The 25,206-nt window shown below is 40.8% G+C and overlaps 1 protein-coding gene across 8 annotated transcripts in view; it reads right to left on the bottom strand.

Annotated features, from left to right (window-relative positions):
* Positions 1 to 25,206, bottom strand: part of LOC146829409 (transcriptional regulator Kaiso-like) — a 326,544-nt gene that overhangs the window by 129,346 nt on the left and 171,992 nt on the right. Inside the window, exon 2 of one of the 8 annotated variants that reach the window (XM_085608087.1) lies at positions 12,150 to 18,117. The exons of the other annotated variants lie outside the window; for them this stretch is intronic. Coding sequence (XP_085464213.1) covers positions 15,530 to 18,115 — 2,586 coding nt within the window. The 5' untranslated portion in view covers positions 18,116 to 18,117 and the 3' untranslated portion in view covers positions 12,150 to 15,529. Of the gene's footprint in view, positions 1 to 12,149; positions 18,118 to 25,206 lie in introns of those variants that run through there. 8 annotated transcript variants of the gene reach the window in all.

The raw sequence follows: 25,206 nt of genomic DNA, 5'->3' as shown, positions 1-25,206 counted from the left end.
AAAGATGAATCCTCTTAACTGGGCAAGTCCTTTACTCATGGAGGGAATCTCAAGTAGGCCAAACTGAGGAGTCCTGGGCGGACATCTGTCTGCAATCAAATAAGTTCTTAATTTTTGCCACTATGAAAGGGACTAGATTCAGTAGCAGTGCTAACACACAAATTACAAAAACAGCTCTTACGTGCAGGAAAAGTAAAACGTACATCACTTTCCGCCATTATTAAATGCTATCCCTGAACATTTCTCACTTGAAGGCCTTTCAGCTCAGAAAAGGTCACTTAAAATGACAGGTCTCCCTGGTAATAATCTAGACAACACCTTTCTTCAATTGACTGAATGGACATAGCCATCTCAAGCAGCAGTTAGAGGGTGCACGGGGAAATCGAGGGAACACCCAAAATAATAACGGTGTAGCTTCAAGTCAAGAAGTCCACAGGGAAATGTAGTACAAATACAAAAAAGCGTAAGATATACATGTGCACCGCAAAGGACTGACTGAAGATGGGCAGTCTGAGCGAGTAAGTGCAGATGCACTATATAATTCAGGACATCGATCACAACATAATGGCAAGTTCGGAGTTCAATTTTCAATACTGCGAGTCACTATGAATATGCAGGATCCTAAAACACAGACAAAGGCCACAAGGCGCTCTATCAAGAAAATAAAAACTTATTTCTAAATGTATCGCCAATATATAATGCAATGGCACATGCTGCCTATGCTGCTTGGATAGGGTGTTCACGTCCTTTGTCTTAAAGGAGAACATCTCAAACTTATTAAAGAAGAGGGATAAACGGTACACGAGTACAAACAGCTAACTAGATTCCTCGAGAAAAAACATTAAATAAGCTGTACCACAAAGATATTGCTATGGTTATTAAAAAACAAGGAGACCGTGAGATCCAAAGTAGATTACAGCAATGCCCTCTACGCTGAAACTTAAGCCAATATTCAAGGATCGCATATCTTGGATAACACAGCAGCTGCCAATGTGGTACAGGACATTCCAGCCCAACACAGAGGGACCCAGATGATGAGGGGCGTCCACTGGCTTTTGTACATGAGAAAATTCTGTTGAAATGGCCCAGGCTAGTATTGGAAGCAATTTGTGGTTCTGCACTCTATTATCAAAATATAGGCTGCAGATATAAAAACCAGCAAGAGAATAGCGGTCCAAAGATAAAAAGATACCTGCTCAAACCATGATAGACTGTTCTTAAGTAGATGGGAAAGTTCCCCCACTGGGCAGCTATAATATGCAATAATATTCTGATCGAGATCCACCTTTGTGACAACTTACAGTACATCAGAAAAAAATCTATTAAAAACTCAAATTTTCTACTGCGAAGCCGAAAACCAATGGAGCCTGCTTGGAAGCCATAAGGTAAAGCAAGTTTAATAAAAATGCTGGCGACTACTTTGTTTTCTGAACCAATTATATCAAAAGAACATTGTTTTATTAGAATTAAACAGTAGCAGGATTAAAAGGTCCCAAACATGTCAGCTTATCGAAGGGCAAAAGACATAACTGACACAAACGATGACAAGGCCAATACATCTGGTGTTGGGTGCCAGCCTTTTGGCTTTGTCATGGTCCTGGTAAAACTTTATTGTTGCAGATGCTAACAGGCCAGTGTAAAACCAACACAAACAAGCATTGGCATAGCCAATAGGTCCCGCCTTTGGGACCTTCTAAGTATTTGGCCATGCATCACATTATCCTGAGTGCTACAACATCTACTGTTACTTCACGTGCCACCGGTGAACGGCCACACACACCCAAGGATGGGCTTCCGTGCTGTTTAACCTCTTGAGTGCCCATGACGAGATGGTCTCGTCATGGGCCGCGGTTGCGCTGTGCCCATGACGAGACTATCTCGTCATGAGTCCCGCCCGCTAATGAAACGCCCGGCACAGGGCGTGGAAAGGGCGGGGCACTCAAGGGGTTAATGAACATATGATAAAGCCTCTTAAAAATTCTAAAAAGTAGATGCTTTGACACTAATATGCACGTTATACCACTGCTTTCAGAAGTACTAATTCAATGTCTTTTTTTATACAGTGGCAGTCTGAACTTGTATACCTGGAAGTGCTTTTACATGCAATAATGAAGAAATAAAAGGTTTAGTGAAATAAGATATAACACAGGCATATTAAACAATTACATATTAAATACCCAAACCCCTATAGCAGGGGTCTCCAACCTTTTCTGTAGTAAGAGCTACTTCTGCTGAAGGAAAGTCTTCCCGAGCTACTAGCAAATTTTATACCTGTAAAATAGTGACTACTACACTATGAACACCCAACGCAAGATTTTCAGTAGTAACCACCCAAGTATACCAAGTGCGGTTACCAGCAGAAATGCTGGGAAAAAGTTCTTCAATATTAAATGCCTCCCCTTGACTTATGAAGTAACATTCAAATCTTGACATGCCCAGTGGCACAAAGGACATAAGCACAGCAGTAAGTCTACCCAGCTCAGCTTGAATTATCATTCACCAGTTTCTGAAAATGCACATTTTTCTATCTAATACTACTTTCCACTGTGGGCAAACAAACTCAATTTTCCAGAAGAAACCCCATTATTGAAAACTTAAACTGCCTTTAAAATATCGGTTTTCAGTTTTTGAGAAATGCACAGTCTCAAAACATCACCTTGTCATCGTCATCATGTACTCCCATGTACAAATGCCTCATATGGACAGACTACTTTGAATTCCCAGGTATTACAGTCATATGCCATGGATGCTCACCATTGGTATAGGAAACAATGGTCCTGGACTTCTTTAAAGCTACAATTCAGTTATGAAAAACATTCATTAGTCAAAGGGCATCCGGTACATATAGAATTAGCATTGTATCATTAATGTACCACCATTTTATTTACAATGCAAACAAATGTATTCTCAAAAGACACAAAGGCACAAAATATCGCTCCAATAGTGACTGTTTATTATTTAGTTACTTTTATAACAGATCACCATATTCAATGCTCCAAATAGAGAAAGAGGTTGCTCCAAGGGGAGTGTGAAAAAGGAAAGTGCTCATGAGGTAGGACAGATATAAAGGAGGGGAATCCAAAAGGCAAATTCAATAACCAATCAATTACACATTCTGGTATCCTTAGTAAAACTGGTTGTGGTTCATAGTGGCACCAGTTTATAGATAGACCTGTCCCTTATGGATTTACAAATATTCATTTAATGATTTTCTGATGACGCACAGAGAACATTCATCTGTGAAAAGGCAGGCTGGGATAATATCGGGTACAGGCCCACTGGGGGAGAGTGTCAACGTTTCGACCCTGGTGCAATGAGGATAATTTATGGATGTATGATATTACAACGCGGGTTTTTACCACGCGTGCAGTTACATCGCATGCGTTACAACGCATGCGATGTTACAACGCTATGCCATTAGAACGCAAGTCTTTACATCGAGTTGCGCTAGATGGCGTGCTAACATTAAAAAAGTGTAATTTACTATTCCAACTCCAGTCCACTTAACAGTAGGGAAGGTGTTGGGATAGTAAACTACACTATTTGTAATGTTAGCACGCCATCTAGTGCAAGTCGATGTACAGACTTGCGTTGTAATGGCATAGCGTTGTAACATCGCATGCGTTGTAACGCATGCGATGTAACTGCACAGCGTGGTAATAACCGCGTTGTAATGGCTGTTCCCCATAATTTATATCCTTTGCAGGCAGGTCTTCCGCAGGGGCTGTATCCTGACTGTACCTTACCCTAGGTTGCCTCCCCTCCCCCAGTCCTGAGGAAGACCCGCCTGCAGAGGATATAAATTACCTTCATTGCACCAGGGTCGAAACGTTGACACTCCCCTCACCCCCCCACCCCCCCAGTGGGCCTATACCTGATATCATCCCAGCCCTGCTTTTTCACAGATGAATGTTCTCTGTGCGTCATCAGAAAATCATTAAATGAATATTTGTAAATCCATAAGGGACAGGCCTATCTGTAAAACTGGTGCCACTGTGAACCACGACCAGTTTTACTAAGGATACTAGAATGTGTAATTGATTGGTTATTGAATTTGCCTTTTGGATTCCCCTCCTTTATATCTGTCCTACCTCACGAGCACTTTCCTTTTTCACACTCTCCTTGGAGCAACCTCTTTCTCTATTTGGAGCATTGAATATGGTGACCTGTTATAAAGTAACTAAATAATAAACAGTCACTATTGGAGCGATATTTTGTGCCTTTGTGTCTTTTGAGGATATACTTGTTTGCATTGTAAATAAAATGGTGGTACATTAATGATACAATGCTAATTCTATATGTACCAGATGCCCTTTGACTAATAAATGTTTTTCATAACTGAATTGTAGCTTTAAAGAAGTCTAGGACCATTGTTTCCTATACCAATCATTACCCAGGTCCGGGGACAATTGCGGGTTACCCCATTATATCATAATGGATGCTCACCATAGCACCACAGATGCCTGGATTATGCCAGTAATGCCCACCATTATACTAGGGCCACAGTTGTGCCAAGGCTGGAAACCAGAAGGATTAGGGATAAGACCACATATCAGTCATGACCATTAATATGCCAGGAATAGGTACATATAGGCCAGTCATGCTCAGAGTAGGTCTGTGATGGCTGCCAGCATACCACAACTAGACCAAAAATACCAAAATAGTCAAGGATGACCATTATTATGCATTTGGCACTATTATATCAGGAATGAACACAATTATGCCAAATATAGCACTCTTATGATGGGGCTAGCATATATATTTGGCGGTTCTTGGCACCAGGCATAGTTTCAGGAAGCAATAGTGTTTATTATGGGCACACACATAAATGTTGATGAATCTCTTCATTTTCTCTGGTCTGGATCATACCCTGTTCTCCTCAGGTCTTGAGCTGATCATGCATCTAACTGACACATTTTCACTCTGACTCCTGCAGTGGCGCACTTTGGTGGGTCAGCACTGATTACAGCTCAAGCTACTGCTGCCATACTTTTTTGATGGTGCGCTGTGCACACACATGTTGTGACTGATAAAGTAGGGACTACAACATGGTCAATCTCCTTGTGGCTTAATTATATTGAGATTGGATACAGGCTGTCATGTAGCAGGTCCTATAAGTTGGCACAGTGTGTGTTTGTATGAGTTACTGTGATATGTTTGGCTGGCTGTCACTCTTAGGGTCTTGAGATGATCAGTGCTGCCTTCTTTAATAGGCACATACTCTCTGAAATTGATACTGGGCTTGACTTCACCTCAGAGAGCTACTTTGAAGGTACTGGCGAGCTACCAGTAGCTTCCGAGCTACTCGTTGGAGACCCCTGCCCTATAGCATTAAAAAGTAAACAATCACTTTGATTAAGCTCTTTAAAAAAAATCAGCAAATAAAACGCCTCAAAACCTTTTAAAACTGCATTAAATGGGGAAATACTGTTGATACTGTATTTTAAACTGTAAAGGTAATTTGAAGATGTACACAAGCAAATTAGGAGTCGTTCCTTTCATTACAAAACACAAGCATTGGAAATGCAATAGGGTTCACATCTGGTTGAGTTATAGCTATTGGCCTTATAAAAGACAATGTCTTTTACCCATGTGTTATGGAGTGGACGTATTTGGTGTGTAGTGGAATTATGTGGGTTGTTTTGGAATTGCTGGTTTGTGGAATTATATGGCGTGTAATTGTGCGGTGTGGAATGCGTTTGTGCAGTGGAACTATGTGGCATGGTGTGGTGTGGAATTATGTGGATAGTAATTATGTTGTATTGATTGTACTGAAATTATGTTGAGTGGGATTGTCTGTTATGAGTAATTATATGGAATGGTAATTTGTGTTGTGGAGTGGTATATAGTGGAGTTTAATTATATGGTGTACTGTCAAATTTTGTGGCATGATTTGGAATTCTGTGGTGTGGATTAGATTATGCAGTGCCTTGTGTAATTGTGTTGAGTTGAATTATGTGGTTTGGTGTCGAATTATGTGGTGTGGATTGAAATTCTGTGGAGTTGCATTCTGTGGTATGTAACTGTGTGGATAATTAACACTAACTTGTCAAAAGCAGCACACCACAGAAGCAACCATGTTCAACAATCATGCAAGATGACCTACGCCAAAACAGCAAGTATTGGAGAACACATGCACATGAAAGCACACATACAGCTGATACAACTCCACTACCATAACCCTAGCGCACTAATCCTCACTTTATTGGTGTGCGAATACCGGCCCATGCAGCAACCCTCAGTCCAGACAGCATAGTGCTGCAAAACACATTGCAGACAGTTCACAGACCATGCAGCAATGCAACATAGGCCCTTTCATTAGAAGCAAAGTGTGACCTGTGGGAGCGTTGTTGCTCTCCCTTAACCTATGCATGCCACTGGTGCACGGTATAAACCCCAGGCCCGCAGTGTATGCCTCCACTGGGTACACTAGCTAGTCACGCTTCAAAACAAACCCATACTGTCTAAGCCTCTGCAATACCATTAACACATTTTTTTTGCAGTTATATACTGTAGTTTGTGTACACACATTTCCATGTGACAGTGACTTAAATTAGCTTACAGTTGTGAACATGCCATCCCAGGAATGAACACACTGGTAGAGAGGAGGGGAGATTACCATCTCTTTAGTTCATGGGGCCTCTACTGCCCAGGACTGCGAGTCTTGAAAAGTTCCTTAGAGACAGGCTAACAATAACATTTTGACTAGCACGTGTCCTGGGGTCTGCTCTAGAAGGGTTTGCATGTAAAAGTAGGAGATAGGCGCATGCTTGGCAACAAAACTAGTACAACGTTGCAACAAGCAAGCTGGCAATATCCTCACTGCTAAAGTAACTCCGTGACTGCACTTTGAGCAAGGTGTACTGGAAAGAACTGCATTTTATGGGCATCATGGCTGGTCTCAAAAATAACATGAAAACAAATTAAAGTGAAACCCATTGGATTGAATCTTAAAGTGGGGTACCCTGGTGAGCCGGAGGAAGGGATACCAGGTCAGCACATGCTTCTGCTACTTACCTCTCATAGGCACCGCTGCCATCGCACAGAGCTCCAGCCATAGCCACAAAGAGCGCAGGCTGGCATGGCGCCAATCAATCGGGGTTACTCTGCTCCAGCTTCTTTCCACAGAGCTGCACTGACCCGTGGAGGACTGCCTGCATGCAGCCATCCGGCCTGCTCCCGAGAGCAGACGGCGATGCGGTGCTCTGTGCTCACCTGCCCATTCTGTCAGCAGCATGGGGAGTACTATGGGGAATCCCGCTGATTCCGATACACTATACGGAGCCGCGCTGCAGCACTATGCTGTCTGTAGCAACAGAATCCCTAGTCCTCATCAGCAGTCCACTAGCCCTCAGTGCCAGGAACTAAGAACACTGGAAAACTGCAGCTGATGAAAGGCAGCTACTCTTTAAACAAGCATGGACAGTAGAGTGGAGAGGGGACTGGGGCAGCAAAACAGTTAAAATAAAACAAATAATCCTAAATCACAGCGCAAGCAGAGGAGAAGCAACGACAGGCAGCAACACAAACAAACAAGAAAGAACACAGGTATGACATGGGTCAGTACTCTGGTTTTTATTGATCTGTTAAAAGTCATTTAACAGATCAATAAAACCAGTCTGGGAGCTTCGAAGAGCTGACTACATGTGGGTATAGCTCATGCAGTTCCTGAGGTTTTACCATTGCATCTGGGACATCATAATGGGATAAACGAGACATGTCCAAGACTGCAACAAAAAACACACACACTAGAGAGGATGAGCTGAAATACTTGTGCGTTCTGGGGCCTTAACACAGGAAGTTTTCGAAATCAGTTTGTTGAGGACACGCTGGAATTAAGTAATCTCAGACGATTGGTGGTGCAAGCTTTACATGTTTAAACCACTTTACTATTGTTCTCTACCCGTGCCAGTTCACCCGCCACTCACACCCCTTAAGCTGACTTTGAAGCTAGAGAACCAGGCTCGAGCTTGGCTGGAGGCTCTAAAACATACTGTGACTCTGGGCAAATCACAATCTTCTGGTGCCTAAAAAAAACTAGCATTGGCATAGCGAATAGGACTTGCCTTGGGGACCTTATAAGTGTTTAGCTATGCAACGGTTGATGTTGTTGCATCAAGGACATTGTGCTGCATAACTAAATACTTATAAGGTCCCAAAAGCGAGACTTATTGGCTATGCCAATGCTTGTTTTTTTGTAAAGATCTCTACACTGGATAGCTCCTTGAAGTTCATTTTAAACAGCACAGTCCTACGAGAGAGACCATTGTGGGACAAATTTAAGGATATTCGAACGAGTTGGGTTGAGAAAGCCCTTGACGTGTGCTCTCATTCTAAATGCTAGGAAGCTGAAAGGAGAACGCATGTCCGGTGCTAAAACAAAACCCCTAAATTGATAGTGAATTTATGGGAAGAATAATTACATATGTAAAAACGACTAATCCGGACAATCAATATATTATACACTTAATACATTCTAATATTTTCTACGCAAATTGGGAATTGCAGTTTCATTTTCTGATGTTTTATTTGTTGGAGTGAGGTTGGCGTGAATTAGTAGGTTGGAGTGAATTGGTAAAGTGGAGCTAATTAGCTCCCCTAATTATTGGCTAGTATATAATTCTGGCAATTTGCCAATTTTGGAACCTTAAGATCACGAAAGTAAACTGCAGAATGCTAGCAGTGGCTGTAGTGTAGCCTCTCAGAAGGGTCAGTGCAGAGACAGAGGTCTGTTTTGCATTGGATGTGTTGCAGTTCAGGTATTTCCATGCTGGCCTGGTCTTGCAGACAGGTAATCGGGTATCTCTGAGCTAGTCTGGTCTTTAGGATGGGTTTTCAGGTTTTTCTGAGCTGTCCTGGTCTTTGGGACCGTTTTTTATGTATTTTCGAGGTGGCCTGGTCTTTGGGTCAAATTTTCAGATATTTCCTAGTTGGCTTGGTCTTGCGGACAGGTTCTCGGGTATTTCCAAGCTACCAGAGTAGTTAGGGATGCACTGAACTTCCAAACTTTATTAAACTACATATGTATCTAGACCACACTGGGATTGAGGGTACTCTTAAATCGTGAAAATGATCCATCCATTTTGAAGGAAGGAGTTTAAACAAGGTCTGCTTTTGTAAAAATGTGGGCAAGAACAGGAGAAACAAAATGCTGTTTAGGAACAAACCTTTTCAAATCCACACCAGCTGTCAACCAAAAAAGCTGGCATTTAGACACGCAGAAATGCGGACTGCTCTGCATGTGCATCTCTGATATAATCCAGAGAATTACTTCACTGTTCCATATGGATGGGTTCACTATTATTATGCAATTCTGTGGCTGCCGTGTTTTTAGCATTTACTGAGATTGCCACATAACCCACCGTGTGCCGTATAATTTGCTATTTAAATTTTTTTTTTTCAACTCTGGTAAACTGATCGCCCCAAGTGCTGCATTCAGGTATCAATCTCGTACTTATGATGCAAAACGGCTTTCCAGACAGTATTCATGTGTTTTAAATGGCTATATGGTAAGATAGCATTGGCACAAAATGTTTCACATTAAGCCACAGATCTTGCCTTTATTTGTTGCCTAATATAGTCTGCCCTGGTAATAATTCTGTCCTCCTTTGCTGTATAATTTTAGTGGGACTGTATATAGGACAAATACATGCATACATTTCTAAAAGTTTATTTATACCCAATAATAACAACGTAAATGAGTAAAGTTTATCAGTAAGACGGTCTACAAGTTGTCAATGTAAAAATAAATTCACAAACAATTAGAGATAGTTGGGAAAATGAGAATATTTAACACATAATTAAACCATGTTCCACCAAGCTACAGCCAATTAAAGACATACACATTTCAAAAAGCAGACATACAAAAATATTGTAAAGCAAGAAACCACAAAAATAAATAAAGAACAATCACGAAAAAGCAAAGACTTTCAAAATCTTTTTTAAAAAAAACATATGCCAATTGAAGTTGAGTTCGAGACACATTGGCCTTTTCATTTTTGAATTTTGCCATATTTTAGACTTTTTTTTATTATTGTCATTGTTCACCAAATTCATGAAACTGCCCCAAAATATGCATTTTTGGACCTTGTTTCTGCATTTTAACAGTGAATAGCCAATAATGTATGGTATATTTGTGCGGAAGGTTTATGCAGGACCCATTGCAGAACAAATTTAGACTAAATTGTCTGGATCCAATTTCACAAGTACACAGGTTTGGATCTCATTCCGCACACCTTGTGATAGATGAAAATTATAATCTTAATACATTTTAAATGCCAGCAAGGCTTGCAGACATTGAAGATGTGCTTGCCTTTAAGGTTTTAAGCCTTTAAGTGCGTGTTCACCTGTAAACAATTCTTGGCACTTAAGGTTAGGGTGAAAAGTTTGCCAATATATAGACACTGCGTCGCTCCTCTAGTCAAAGATGCTGACTGATTTCAGTGTTGAAATAATAAAAGGTGTGTATTCTTTAGTCACAAAACTGAAAATAGAAATTTGCACATACTGACCACTTCAAAAAGCACACTATTCACTTCCATGTCAATACAAAAGCTGGTGCAAAACCGGGGAGAGTAGAGAGAAAGTTGTGTGTGTGTGCGTGCGTCCGTCCACTAAGGTTACACTTACTTAACCGTTTACAAAATTGGTAGGCAAAATTCACCCTATATGAGCATTCTAGAGTTTCATAAATCAGCTCAGTTAAGAAGTTCTTCTTACGTGACAAAACTTATTTCTGATCTGAAGTTGTGCTTTAGCAGAGCGTCCTGTCCACAAGTAGTAGTCAGGTATCTTTTGCTGCACATAGAAACTATTTAAAGCAAACCAGAATATAATTTTTTATTTAAAAAAAGAAAATAAATTCACCTCACAAATCTGGATTTTAAAGTTACACAACCTAATGTAAAAGTTTCAAAACGTAGTAATTTCTAAAAAGAAATACCATATAAGTATTCCCACCTTTGTGCAACTGCCTGATAAACAGGCACAAGTGCGCGGGAGCGAGCAGCAAGGCGCGATAATCGATAACATAGGGTGCCAGCTGTTCGCTCCCACAAGTGACTCGCCAGACATGCACGCGTTGCCATTGGAAGCAATGCAACGCGTGCACGTTTTTACCGGGAAAGCTGTGCCGATGACTAAAGGTCTCTTTTCTATGCAGCGCATGCGCGCTGCGTTGGTGAGACCCAACAAGCGTGGCCACGAAAGTGGAAGCGACCAGGATACAGAACAGATGCCCTGCGCGCCCCTGCTCGCTCCCGCAAGCTGCAGGCCGCCACAAGCACGAGTGAAGGTCTGGAGTGACTGCAAGAGGCCCTCACCTAGTGCAGCATGCATGTGCGCTGCGCTAGGCGAGCCCTAAACATGACTAAAAGCACAAATACTTTTTGGGTCTAAAAACTCAACCATTATCATAGGAGTCCTTGGCACTGAAAGGAACTACTACTTATGCAGGTATGCTCATTGAGAAAGAGCAGAATGGAATCACTCACAATGTTAGCCAATGGTCGATATGGGCTGGAGAAAAATGTGAATGACCACAGGCCAGTGAATGAAAAAAGATGGCTGTAAGACCTTCAAAGTCAGTGGCATAATACAAAATGATAGGGCCTCTCTGCAGAATGTGATGTGGGGCTCTGGAGTCTCCCAGACGGACAGGTAGTTATTGATCATGGACTAAATTAGGGTAGGAAGGCCCAAATGGTTGAGGGCCCCTGCGCCACAGAGGCCTGTATTACACCGCAGCCATGCACCTTTGCTGGGCCTATCTGCCAGTAATTTTTATATAACAGCTTTTGCTCGGGAAAGTAGGTGGCTTTTCGGAGTGTTCAGCCGTTTCATATTCCAAGCCACTGCCCGTATTCTGCAGGTATGCAATGGCATGGCTGTAGGGCTGATGCGAGCCCCCACCAAAAGCAGGAACTCTGGTTACCCACGAGGTCTCTGTATCACCCCTGCTAGAAGTATTTTATATATATACATTTAGTAAAATCAAAGTTTTGGCAACACTAAAAATGACGTGGTTGGTATTAAAGAGGTATGTGGGAATGGGCTGCTACTTTCAAGCACCTGAAATATCGTAATTCGTAAATATATTTAAGTTTCATAATCAGTAAATCACCAAATAGTCCAACAAATATGCAAAACCGTTCATGAAAAATGCAACCTTTATTTTTTCATAAGTCATTTACAAAACTGTTTGAAGTTTACAAGGGTGCTCAATAAGAATCGTAGACTAAAGAGTAATGCAGACATCCGTTTAACTGGTATTGTATCTCTTTACAATTTTGGATTTCGTAATGTGGTTTTCTACCAAGTCTTTGAGCCCCCAAAAGCCTACACAGAATAAAACGCTATGGAAACAAATAATGTTTAAACTGGAAATACAATGGAGTGTACATCTACTGTAAAATGCACTATTAATTCCACAAACTTTAAATAAAAATATCAGCATTAAAGCATGTGCTTGGCCTTAATTTCCAGGTGACAAAGTACCAAGTTCAATACATAATAAACTGTTATCAGGTAGATACCATTTGGAAAGCTATACTGTTTGCGCCACTATACTAACACTAAGGGCGCTATTAAAAATTACAGAGGGAAAATGTGTCTTCTATAGACACCACTGCAGGAAAGGGGGTCTCTAGAAGGAACTAAAGCGTCAATTAAATATTCCACTGTAGAGCTTCACCGTATGTTAATGTGTTTAATTAACGTTACATTTTTCTTCTTTAAAAGAACTCAGATACCCCTATTTTTTATGCAAGTAACTGCCATACTTCATTAGCAGGCATCCCCATTTCACAACAAATCCTGGAGAACCAAGATTTTGCTGTATTTCAACTACATCTTTTACATAGGAGATGCCCTCATTCTAGCAATTAGGCCGCTTTATAATCGCTCACTTTCATGTGCATTAAAATGTTCCATGTATGCAGTTAAAACAACTTATATATACAAGCACATTAGAAACTGCTTTCCATCTATAGGGAGCAATTCCCAACGAGATAACACTGGTATTTAAAATCTTCCTACATGTTTTTTCCTTTTAGTTTGGTAACCTATTTCTTTAAATAAAGTAGCACACATTCAACTTGCCAAATCATTGAAGAAAAGTGCATTTAGATTTCATAAAACATATTCTATTTCTCTTGTATCAGTGATGTTAATATGTTCTCCGCACATAATTCAAACAGTTTATCAGAGATTCAGACTGGTGTTAAGTATATACATGCATTGTACTGTGTCTATCAGTATGTTAAACATTGCTAGGTACTATAAAATCAGAAAATAAAATAAGAAATCTACCTGAGAAATAGGAAAGGCATTCCACATAGCAACGGCACACACAATAGAACAAGCATTAGTAAATCCAATAGACCTGGCGATGGCTGCTAGACTTTTGATTTTGTCAATATTTGCTTTAGGTTGGTCATGATTTTTTCAAAACTATTGATGGGGAAGCTGATGGACCATCATTAATCTACAAAAAAGGCTAAAAGCAAAAATACGTTTTTTGGTGTCAAATAGTACATGTTGCCATAGTAGACCAGGTCACTTAAGGGAACTTCTTTACGTGTGCAAGTGCTCTTTGTGAAAAGGCAGAATGCAGTCTTTCACAGTGAAGTCAGTCAGTTGCTTAAGTAGGTTGATCCACTACCACATCCTGTATGCTGAAGTGGGCGGAATAAAATGTGAATGGCACAATACTGGATGAACAGAGCGGACTGAAAGTCCCTAAAATTTCGTATAATATACTTATAATTTTAGTAAAATCAAAAGATCTTGGCTAATGTCAGACTTAAACAATTAAAATAAAACAGAATGTGTAGTAGGTCAACAAACAGGGAAACAAAGGGGCATGAATTTGAGGCTGGAGGAAAAAGTAAAACTGTGCAAGACAATGAAAAAATATTTAGGATTCACAGTTATGGGCTATACGGGGTTCCAGGTTAAATGAACAATGCAGGGCAGTTACACATAAGCCCATTTACAATGACAGAGGTCTTGCAACGGGGTCCAAATGAGTTTTATGATAGAATAATAGGACCCTTGAGAGAGGTGGTGGCATTCTCAATAACAACAATGTTCAAATTTTCGAAAAGGATTATTTGGCAAAACAGGATCAATGATGCACCTAGAGACTGATTAGATTAGTGATGAGGACATTAATGGAGGATACTTGAGAAGAAAACAAGGGTCAAATACCAGAAAAGGTCAGGTACATAATACACTGCAGCATGTACATAAAATTAGTCATGGAAGACAAATCTGAAGTATTTGACTTTGAGACTAAGGATATATAACCAGCCGGAGGAATGGGCGAGATCTTAATATGGCGAGTGATATTCGAACATGCTGTCATGATTTAAGCTTCAGGTGATACTGGTAAACTAACAGAGGGACTGGCTAAGCAACAGGAAGCAACATTCTAGGCAGTGGATCCATTCTGACGAAGGGAGATGGTAAGGGTTGAACGACAGAGCCAGTTTTCTCTATGACATTTACAATAGAGTGATGAGGATCTACTATAAGACAAACTATCCTATGACATACCCAGGTAGAATGGAAAATGAAGAGTGCACTCGAAACTCTTGTCTAGGAAGGGACAGATTTGATTTACATCTGTCAAGTTTAAAATTATGCACACACTCATAAGGAGTATTGCAGGGCAGTACAAGATAATGACACTGAAATTATATGTCTGAATTATCTTTTCGATAACGGTGAGGGAGGCTCAAGCAGGAAAGGGGATGTGTTACTACTATGTGCATCATTGTCCTGGCGGAAACTTCTCTAGACAGTCCGGAAACAGGTTACCAAAGCGATGCATGATGTAGAATGGAACCTCTATTACGCAAGGCTACTTACTGATACATGTATGCAAGAAAAGAAAGTAGTAAGGGGGCACAAGAGGCACAATCAGACTCCTCAAAGAAAAGCTAAGCATTCTATAAAAGAAAGCACTCGTCGAATTTTAGACCAGAGTATAAAACTGCACACACAGGCAGGAATGCAAGTAAAACAAAAATGTTAAATATGGTCACAAACGAAGTAGAGAATCCTTAATATGATCTAAGTCTCAAAATAGACCTATTTAAGCACATTTAGCTACTTTATAGCAAATGAGACACATTAACGTGCTACCATCAGAGGAAAGACATTACTGGACAGAAATGTTTTCTTAGTGAAGAAATTATCCAGAGTTCATGAGGAGGGGGTGGACTTTTCAGCCCATTGCCAATTCTTATTGAAAAGATGGTTATTTTCATGATTTGCCATTTGAAGTTTTATATATTACAAGTAACGGAATGATGACTTAGGAATTATTTATACATTCAAGTAAACATTCAAAAGTGTTTCCTACAAACCAACTGTAACAAGAAAAGTCCACCCAAATATATTCCATATTTGATGACAATGAAGTACGAGTCAATGTGTTTTCAATTTAAGTCTTAACATTTACCAGGACTCCATCTTAAATAGGTGACAATTTGTCAAACAAAATCTGCTTCCAGATTTGATGAATTCAATAAGACTCTGGTACTATGAACTCAAATTCTGTACTGCCATCAGAAGTATTTGGTTTGAAACCATCTAGTTCTGCCTGGGGCATAAACACATCATGCCAGCTCATAGGCTTCAATAAGGATCCAGACTCCGCTGCTTGACTAACAGTCTTTTGTTTCACAATCTCAGCATTACAAACAATGTCATCATTCACAACAGAAACGCTGGTCGAAGGATGTTCATTAATAGTATCTGGTTCCTGTTTAATTTGTGAGGGCTTGGTAGGGTGCAGAAGATAAAGCCTCGTGTCCTTGGACGGGTCTTGATTATGGGCTGCTCTCATGTGTGAAGTAATTACTTTATAGTCAATGAAATAATTGCCACATATCAAGCACTGATACCTTTTCATCCTTGTGTGACGGAGCTCATGCTTTGTACGGTACTCTGCCAAAGGAAACACTTTCTCGCAGTAATGACAATGATATTTTTTTTCCCAAGAATGACAATTGAAATGTCTTTTTAAACCTCTTAAACACACATAAGATCTTTTGCACACAATGCAAATATAGTAGACCTTTCCTTCAATAGTGAGCTCGTAATGGTCTTCATGCTTCACCTTCATGCGTTTGCTGTCTGAGGGACCGTCCATCGATCTTAGCAGATCGACTGCTTCATCTTCATCAAGTTCCTCTTTAATTGGAATAACTATGTCATAGGTGTCTTCACCAATGTTTGCATAAACCTTGCAGTCATTTGACAGCCCTCCAAGATCAGATGGCGTATCCAGAGTGATGATTTTCTTACCATCCATAATGTGCTGCAATCCTACTCCTGTACTTCCTGAGGAGTCTTTGTTACTTCCAGAATTAATAGCTGCAACTTTAATTTTTAGCTCTCCTGGTTTAGAAATATTCTCTTGAGTAAAGATAGCCAACTGTGGCTCCTGAAGTTTGTGCCCATCACTGGATGATTCTTTTACTCGATTTCCCTGCTGATTAAAAGAGCTTGCTAATGGATACACGCTGGAAGGCCAATTGCTGTTGGTAATGATCACAGGGCTACTTTGAACATATGTTGCCACATGTGGTCCTTGAACCTTTGGTCCATTATCTGATGCTTCTTTTATTGGATTTTTAAGTGCACTGGTCACTGCATATGGGCTTGATGGCCAACTGGTGTTATTAATTGCCACTGGGCTATTATCAAGGGTATTTACAGATGAGACCTGCTGTACAACTACATTTTTTGTTGGAGAGATTAATTGCTGGGGGAAGGTGGTGATGCTAGGACAATTAAGGAGATGTTGATTTAGTAACACAGTGTTAGGAATAAGAAGATTCTGAGAGGAGCCAAGTGTTGCATCACCCCCTTGTGCTTCTCTTGGGCTGAAGGTAACAGATGCATTAGGTTGATCACCTTTTGAGGGCGAAATGAATGGAGATGTGGGCTTTGAAATAAATGCTGTTTGAGCAGAAGTGCTACTACTGGCACTCACATTCTGTTTCAGTACTTTAACTGTATCTGAAATGGTCTGTAGTGGTATTGCAGAATCTGTAAAAATACTTTGAATGGACCCAAGTTTTTCAATACTAGCTTCCTGTGGTCTTTGGCTTGACAGGTCAACAGATACATTAGATTGAGGTGGTCCATGTCCTTCGGAAGGTGCAACTGGCAGAGGTGTTTGTTTTGGGTTAAGTGCAGTTTGAGCATTGGTACTATTGCTGGGGCTTGTCTTTGGCAACTGAATTGCATTTGAAATGGTCGTTTCTGTCGCAACTGCAGTATTATTTAAAACACATGGTTTTGGAGGAACTTGCTGAGAACAAATAATGTAGCTTGGAGTTTTCCCCTTTGAATTAAGTTCAGTTTGAGCAGGAGCAGAAGCATTACTGTTGGCACCCGTCTGCTGCTCGGGCAAGGCAACTGGATACAATCTAGAAGTTTGTTGTGCCATCTCAGGATTTAAAACAGGTGGTTTTGGTGCTACAATCTCGGGAAAAAAAATGATATCTTCAGAGTCTTTCACCTCGTCCTTGGAAACTGAAAGTTGCTCGGTTTCCTTGAGCTCTTGTTTAGACAAAATCTCCACAGGTACAACAGGCACTGCATTAATATGAATGTCTTTGTCAGGTACACTCTTTGTTGTGATAGACTTTTCATTACCAGTCACCTTTTCATCAGCCTCATATGGTGAGAATTCCACACTGTGGTCCTTGATAAAACTTGCCATGCTTTTCACCTGCGATAGAGGCGCACCCAGATCAGCAAGAAATTGAACTCCTAGTAACTTCCCAGTGCTAACCACTTCTTGCAGCATATCAGAGCGGATCCGAACAATTTTAGAACTGTAAATATAGCTCAGAATTTCTGCAAAGATCTCTGCTCTAACAAAACTCAGTTCAACCACTTGACAGGCCACAGAAAACTGCTGGTTAAAGTATGTGCTGGCCGCTGAAAGAATATTTTTGTGGGCTCTAAACTTTTTGTCCTCCACGATAACAGTGACATCGCAAAAGATTCCTTGGACACGTTGCTCATTTAAAGATGACAATAGTGTACCACAGTACTTGGGATCAGAGGCTGTAATCAGTTTTCGGCGCTCCATGCCTATGAAGTGGAGGAAAAGAAGTGAATATTAAAAGATTTGGATCCAATAGATGAAATGCACATTGTTACACTATGTACTGACCCTGGGATTTCGAATGTCTTACAGGTTATAATCCTTGCAAACATGAAACAACTTTTCCAATCGATAACAAGTATTGGAAAATCAACAGGCCTGTGTTTAATGTGTGAACATATTGAAATGCAGCTTTTGCACTTTAAGGCCAGACAAACGAAAACCGGTCAATATATCGTGTGCTCCCTTGCCTTTATTGGAGGCCTGTTTGTTTCTATGTGAAAAGAAGGTCAGATGACAATGATATAGTCCTTTGATTTTATGTCGTAGGCTCCTTTGCCACCCCAAATTAACTTCACACAGAAAGAAAAACAGTACTTTAATGAAGGCCAGGGAGCCTTCACTTCAGACCGTTTCGGCGGCACTGGCAGATATGAGGAATGAACTGACAAGGGAAAGAGAGGAACGAGAGAATGGAGGGACGAGCAACATTGAAAATGATAAGCACTGCAGAAAAAGAGGAAAGAGCATAAGAGAGAACTGAGAGGGAGGAACAAAGATTAACATACACAGGTAAAATTAAGAAAGGATAGGAGGTGTTGGTAGGAAGAACTAGTTGCAACACAGGTGAAAGCGGGAGGGTCAAGAAGAAGGAAGAGACGCAGGGGAAGGTGGCAAAAAAAACAGGCGAGAGATGGGTGTGTGACAGCAATCATCGGCCAAGACTAGAAGGGACAACTGAGAGGAGCCACAAAGGCCTGTAGTTGTGTAACACTCCCTCATCTACTTCAATGCAAGAACTCTATTGGAGATGAAAAGACACGCTACCAGCCAGTAGCTCTCTAGGCTGAGCCAAGACGAACGGGGATTGCCAAAATCAAACCAACGAGTTAAAGAGTTTTGCTAGGAATAAAAAAAGTAATCAGATGAAAGCGGCAGACCTAAAGCCCACTCTACGTGTATTAGAGACAACAGATGTTTGACACCGGTCCCTTTGAAAGACAGACTTAACAGTAACTATCTATGGTACACTTTTTAAATGGATTGAGGTCTGATGGTAGTTGGTGTTGTCAATTCAGAAGTAAAACATCCGTTGTGAATCGTTCAATTTAGCGAACATGTTGTACCTTGGTTAAATAAATATGCAAATTAAAACTGCCATGAAGATATTTACTACAATTTCATTTCTACTCAGGCAGGTCTTGAAGGAATGTCAGGACATGAAAGGTCAGTTAGTGCTTTAAGAACCATTAAGTGCAAGCATTCAGACATTTGAACTGAACACTTAAGAGTATAAAAATTAGATTTTTAAACTAAATAATTGCTTAAAAGGCCAGCTATAAGTAATTTAGATACGTACTCCAGAACAGCGGTTTTACTCGATAACATGATATGTTTTACATGAGAAAGTCAATACTGGTTATTGTATTTACTATTCTTATACTTCATATTTTTCTAAACGTGTTATGAGGTGTTTTGACTTCACTAAGGGAAGTTACATGGTGTTAATAACAGAGTATACACGCTGGAAATTAAAGTGGTCACTTTGGTCAAATTGTCCTGCCTTTTTCTATATTTAATCCTCACACAATTTACCGGCAATGTATGTCAAATAAGAAGTGTTCATTTAGAAATTCATTTAGAGTTTTTCAGACATCTTGTCTCCTGAATCAAAGAATCCATGTCTCATAGTAACTCCCAACTGATAATCAATATCTTTGAAAAACTTAAGAAATTGCATGCAAATTTATACTCACATCGGAGTAAACACCATGAAATAACCTCACAGCCCGCAAATAAGTTTGTGATATTTTAATTTATGTCATGATCTGCGAAGCAATTTGAAGTCATTTCGTAAAGGTCATTTTGTGACTTGCGTTTGTTCGCTTGTCTCAATTTCACTGTTCTCTGGTTCCATCCACTATTGGTTTCGAAGTTCCATCTATCATCATTACAGTTTATAGGACCTCACAAAGTTCCATTTGTACCTTGTTGCAGTATTAGCTTCATCGACTTGAATTAATATTATTCTCAACCACTAAATTGCGTAACAAATCCACTGTGTGCTGGAGTGTTACAGCATAGTAGCACACGATTCTGAATAAAGTGTTTAGAAACCACTAAAATATCTTTATTCAGGGTTGAACTCGGGAACCAAATGCAGCCCTAGAAAAAAAAACGCTCAAACTTTCCTCTCCTCTATTTCTTTCCATCAATCCATTAATTCTCGCTCCTTCTCTCCTCCCTCGGTCATAAGTCACAGTCTCTCTCCTTTCCTTCCTTTCTTGCTTGTCCCAAACCCACCCCCCTTCCACCGACACCCTCCACCCCCACTTCTGCAATTATCCTTGAGAAGCTGGGGAAACGGACATAGGACCCAACAGGGCCTGGGCTATCGCTTCTAATGGTTACAGCTTCCGGGGAAGAATAAAAGGTAATTCCAGACCTGTCTTTATCATGCAAACGCAGCACAAAATTCCCACCAAATAGGTCAATCTACTTTCGGGCAACAACTGGCAAGAGGAGTATTGCCAAAAGGCTGGTCCAAACAAACCTTTGTGCTAATCACAAGTAAGATCCCAAAAATCTTGTCAATCAACTAGTGGTAAAGTAACATTGTGCCACATATGGTATAAATTATATCTATCACTAGCCGGATCGAATCTTGATTGGCAGGTCTACATTTTGCAGACATTAAACCTAGCACTCTAAAAATCTCAACTATACATTATATTTTTTCTTGCATAACATGAGGGTTAGTAAGCATAATCAAAAAGAAGCTGGACAGCTTCCAGTCAAGAAATCCAACATGTTATTTTATGGCCTTCCTCCAAAGTCTGCAATCTCAGGACACGAAACAAATACACCAAAATTATGCTTACTTCTCTGCCACACCCTAGGCAAGTTACTACCCTTGGTGAATTAATTTTATGCTGATAGTGGAGTAATATGGTTAAATCTGTTACAAGACACTTAGTATGCTCTTGCCCAATTCGTGTACTTAACAGCTCCCCTTGATCTAGGTCTAACAATTTGACTACTTAGTTGAGGAAGACCTTCACTGTAGAACACAGTTATTTATCCATTTACTTCAAACCGACATGAATTTCATTACTATATTACGGATTTCATTGCTACATTAACTTAGTGTAATTTCAGCGATTCCAGGAACCCTAGGCAATCCTTATTATCTTAACTACCAATTCTTCAAAACACAAAACTAAGGGGCCCATTAGGATCTCGGGCGGATCGCCACTGCCCGCATGGCGGTGGCGATCCACCCGAGATCCGTCCCCGCCCGCCACCCATTTCCCCCCGCCATATTACTGTGGCGGACGCAATGTTAAATATGCAGGATGCGCCCGCCACTGTAGCGGGTGCATCCTAATTGCCCCCACGGGACCCCCACCCTTATGGCGGGCGGTCCCTCTTCACGTCGGGATGGCGGGTGGACTTTGTCCGCCCGCCATCCTAATGATGCCCATAGTTTCTGTCAATACCCATCCTTTCACAGAAGGCTGCAAAAGCGAGAAAAGTATCCTAAAGAACTCTATAGGGAGCTAGAGCTATTCACTAGAGTGAATGCCAGAGAATGGTAGCTCTAGTATTATCACCACTTTGTGAATTGCTAGTATTGTCACTGGATTCCACACAATATGCATAATGCAGGTTAACATTTGTGACACCTGGTCTAAATGACTGGTATGAAACAACACAGGCTGCCCAACAAACCTACCCAAGGTGGAACCTGCTACATTGACTACAACATAAAATAATTATTCACTTAGATATTATAAAAAATACTTTTTTTCTATTCCAAGTCCAATCAATCCATGCGCAATTTATGCGGAAAAAGAACAGAGAAAATGAAAAATAATAATGCTATAATTAATGAAGCATGTGTTAGTGCAGACACAATAGTGTTTGATGCTCTTGGTGATCAAACTGTTATAAGCAAAGTGTCAATTTACAAGGTTTGCAAATTACCGTAGGAGAATTGAATTGGAAATCACACGTTGGCTAAGTCACAACCAAAATATTTATTTTAAGTAATCTCTCCCTGGCCTAAGTGCAATGGTGTCTATGGAATGTCAACTGTTTTGGATATTTAGAGGGTCATCATCAGAAAATGAATTTCATAAAACTATACCTGATGAGATTCTGCAAAACATAAAAAACAAAAAGCACACAAATATTGCATCAAAGGTCAAAATAACAAATGTAGGAAGAAGGTTGCTGTGAAAATAGAACTTAATTAAATAGGGTCAGGAGGCCCCCTGAAATAATGTAAAATAGGGTCAGGAGAAAACCTGCAAATACTAGGAAAGAGTACAAAAATTGCCTAAATCACATTCTCTAAAATAGGGTTATTTCTGTGCAAGTGAAAAAAATGAGTAAAAAGCCACAACGTGCACTAAGGGGAGAAGTAATATAGGTCAGGATGCAATTTGTAAACACATTGTGGGATGACAATGCTGCATACATAGTTAAGAATTAAAGCTCCGGAGGCATTAGCCTCCCTGATATAAAGAAATATTATTGGGCCGCACACCTGGCAGATATCATGGCACATATGGTAACCCTGAAAACCTTGGTTTCATATGGATAGGTGGCTCTTCCCGGGAGGGAACTACAATAGAGCACTTTACTCGAAACCAACCAGATTTCACCTAACAGGCCCCACTGGTCATTCAGTAAAGGTGTGGCATGCAGCTAACAGATCCCTCGGATGGGGGAATAGACTGACATCGGCAACCCCCTTGTGGGACTCTGAGCGGCTGGGTAGTTTGTGGAAGTCAAAGGGATTTGATAAATGGTACCTGATTAGCATTTCCCGGATTGCAGACCTGTGGGAAAAGGGAGGTATTAAAACATTCGCAGCTCTCCAAAGCCAACACGAGCTAGCTGACGCTGAACATTTTCTCTATGCCCAAGTTTGTCACGCATTTCTCTCACTCCTTCCAAAGGGTTCCTCCCCTCCGGAGTGCTCCCAACTAGAGGACAGTTTTTTAGATGGCCACCTCCCCGAGAAAACTATCTCCCTTATATAAAAAATTAATATACAATATGGATGACCCCCTTCTAGGTTTACAAAACAAATGGGTGGCAGAGGGTATAGAAATGGACGATGAGGAATGGCGAGACGCAGTGTCTTCTCCCAGAGTAGTAGTTATCCCAGCGCGACTTAGGCTAGTGCAGCTCAAAATCCTGCATAGGACATATATTACGGGACCCCGCTTGGTGCAGCTGGGTAGAGCGAGCGAAGGGGAATGTCAGAGAAGATGTGGACAGCCAGGCACCTTTATGCACATCATATGGGAATGCGAGCATATCCAACCATATTGGAGGGAAATACACAGGGTAATAAGTGCAGTGTTTGAAATGGTTATTCGCCCGGAAGCACGTCGATGTCTCCTGAACATATGGGAGCCTACTGATTTAAATGCACACCAAATACAGTGGGCCACTCTGGGGTTTATGATAACAAAAATAAATATTTCTCAGGCCTGGGGAGCGGCGGCAACACCCACAGTAGGGACATGGGAAACAAACCTAGACTGGTGCATGTACCGGGAAAAGACAGTATATACGACCCGTGGCTTCCCTAAAAAATTGTCCCGAATATGGAGCGTGTGGAATTCATATCGTGGAGACATATGTCCTCCCCCTCTTAGTGTTGAATTGGATGACCTACTCACCCCATGATTTATCCCTACGGTGTATACTGTAAATGATGATTGTACTAGTCCGTCAAGCCTATAATGATATTGTTTTGTATTACTTACTATATGTCGATGATTGTTGAATAAAAAGATTTATTTAAAAAAATGAAGAATTAAAGCTCACAAAATTGGAACCGCTGGGCATACAAGTACTAAAAAGTGGTCTTCCAGAGCTGAAAGAAATTGCAAGAGAAAAAAAAAACAAGCATTGGCATAGCCAATAGGTCTCGCCTTTGGGACCCTATAAGCGTTTAGCCATGCAACACTTGATGTTGCTGCACCAAGGATATTGTGCTGGATAACTTAACACTTATAAGGTCCCAAAGGCGACACCTATTGGCTATGCCAATGCTCGTTTCTGCCTGTCCTTTCCCAAATGAGCGCTTTGAGGCGACTTTAGCATTGCATTAACTTCTACACAAAAAAAGTCACAACACACTTTATTGAGGCGAGATTTAGAAAAAGACAAACATAACATGAGGTGGAAAGTCACAGAGCTACTGGCCAGAGATACTGCCGCATACATAACTCGAGGGGAGTTACTTGCAGAGCTACTGGCCAGAGATATTGCCGCATAACTCGAGGGGAGTTACTTTTTATCGCGTCAACACAGTGAAAAGCTGAGTCACACCGTGGGGAAGCCAAGTGGTGACTTCCTATTTGACTTGCATTTTAACTAAGGGCATTGAAAACAGCTCAGTATCTGCACAATACATGCTTTTTAGCAGCAGTTGGAGAGAGGTAGAAACAGTAGGAGTCAATATGAAAAAGAAAGAAAAAGAAATACAGTCTTAGGAAAAATGTTCGAATGACACGCTCCAGTCAAAGTTACATTTTAATAAAAATCTGGTTAAAAAAGGCGTCTGGGAAGAATAAAAAAAAGTAGTAAGAGACGCAGTTCACATGGCTAGGCTAAATATAGCTTTATCAAGACTGTGACCTGTGGATTTATCTTAAAATGGTTGTTCTCGGGCCCCTGGCCGTGTTCCCATGTGATTTACAGCTCTAATCTGTGTTCTTATCTCAGAATGGGTGATGTGATTACACACGTCTAGTTTTGCTCTGCCTAATTGGAGGCTGTTATCGCCCCTTTAAGTTTTCCTACTTGTGTTTCGGCAACGGACTGAAGTAGAGGCACGGTGAAGGTGACCGGTGCACACAGGCCGCGCGGCAGAGGGCTGTGCGCTGGGAGTGTAGCGAGTCCACAGAGGGCAGAGCCCTGGGAGACTGGTGCCGCACGAACTGTGGAGGACTGCGCACCAAAATTGAGAAAGAAACCAAAAGTAACTCTGTGGCAGCGTCAAAGAGACAGATGCATTGAGAGTCCAAGAGAGAAAATACGTGCCTAGTAGA

The sequence above is a fragment of the Triturus cristatus genome, chromosome 5_2 (assembly GCF_964204655.1).
Source record: "Triturus cristatus chromosome 5_2, aTriCri1.1, whole genome shotgun sequence".
Taxonomy (NCBI): domain Eukaryota; kingdom Metazoa; phylum Chordata; class Amphibia; order Caudata; family Salamandridae; genus Triturus; species Triturus cristatus.
The sequence above is the reverse complement of the archived record's forward strand: the minus strand, read 5'-3'. Positions and strand labels throughout refer to the sequence as shown.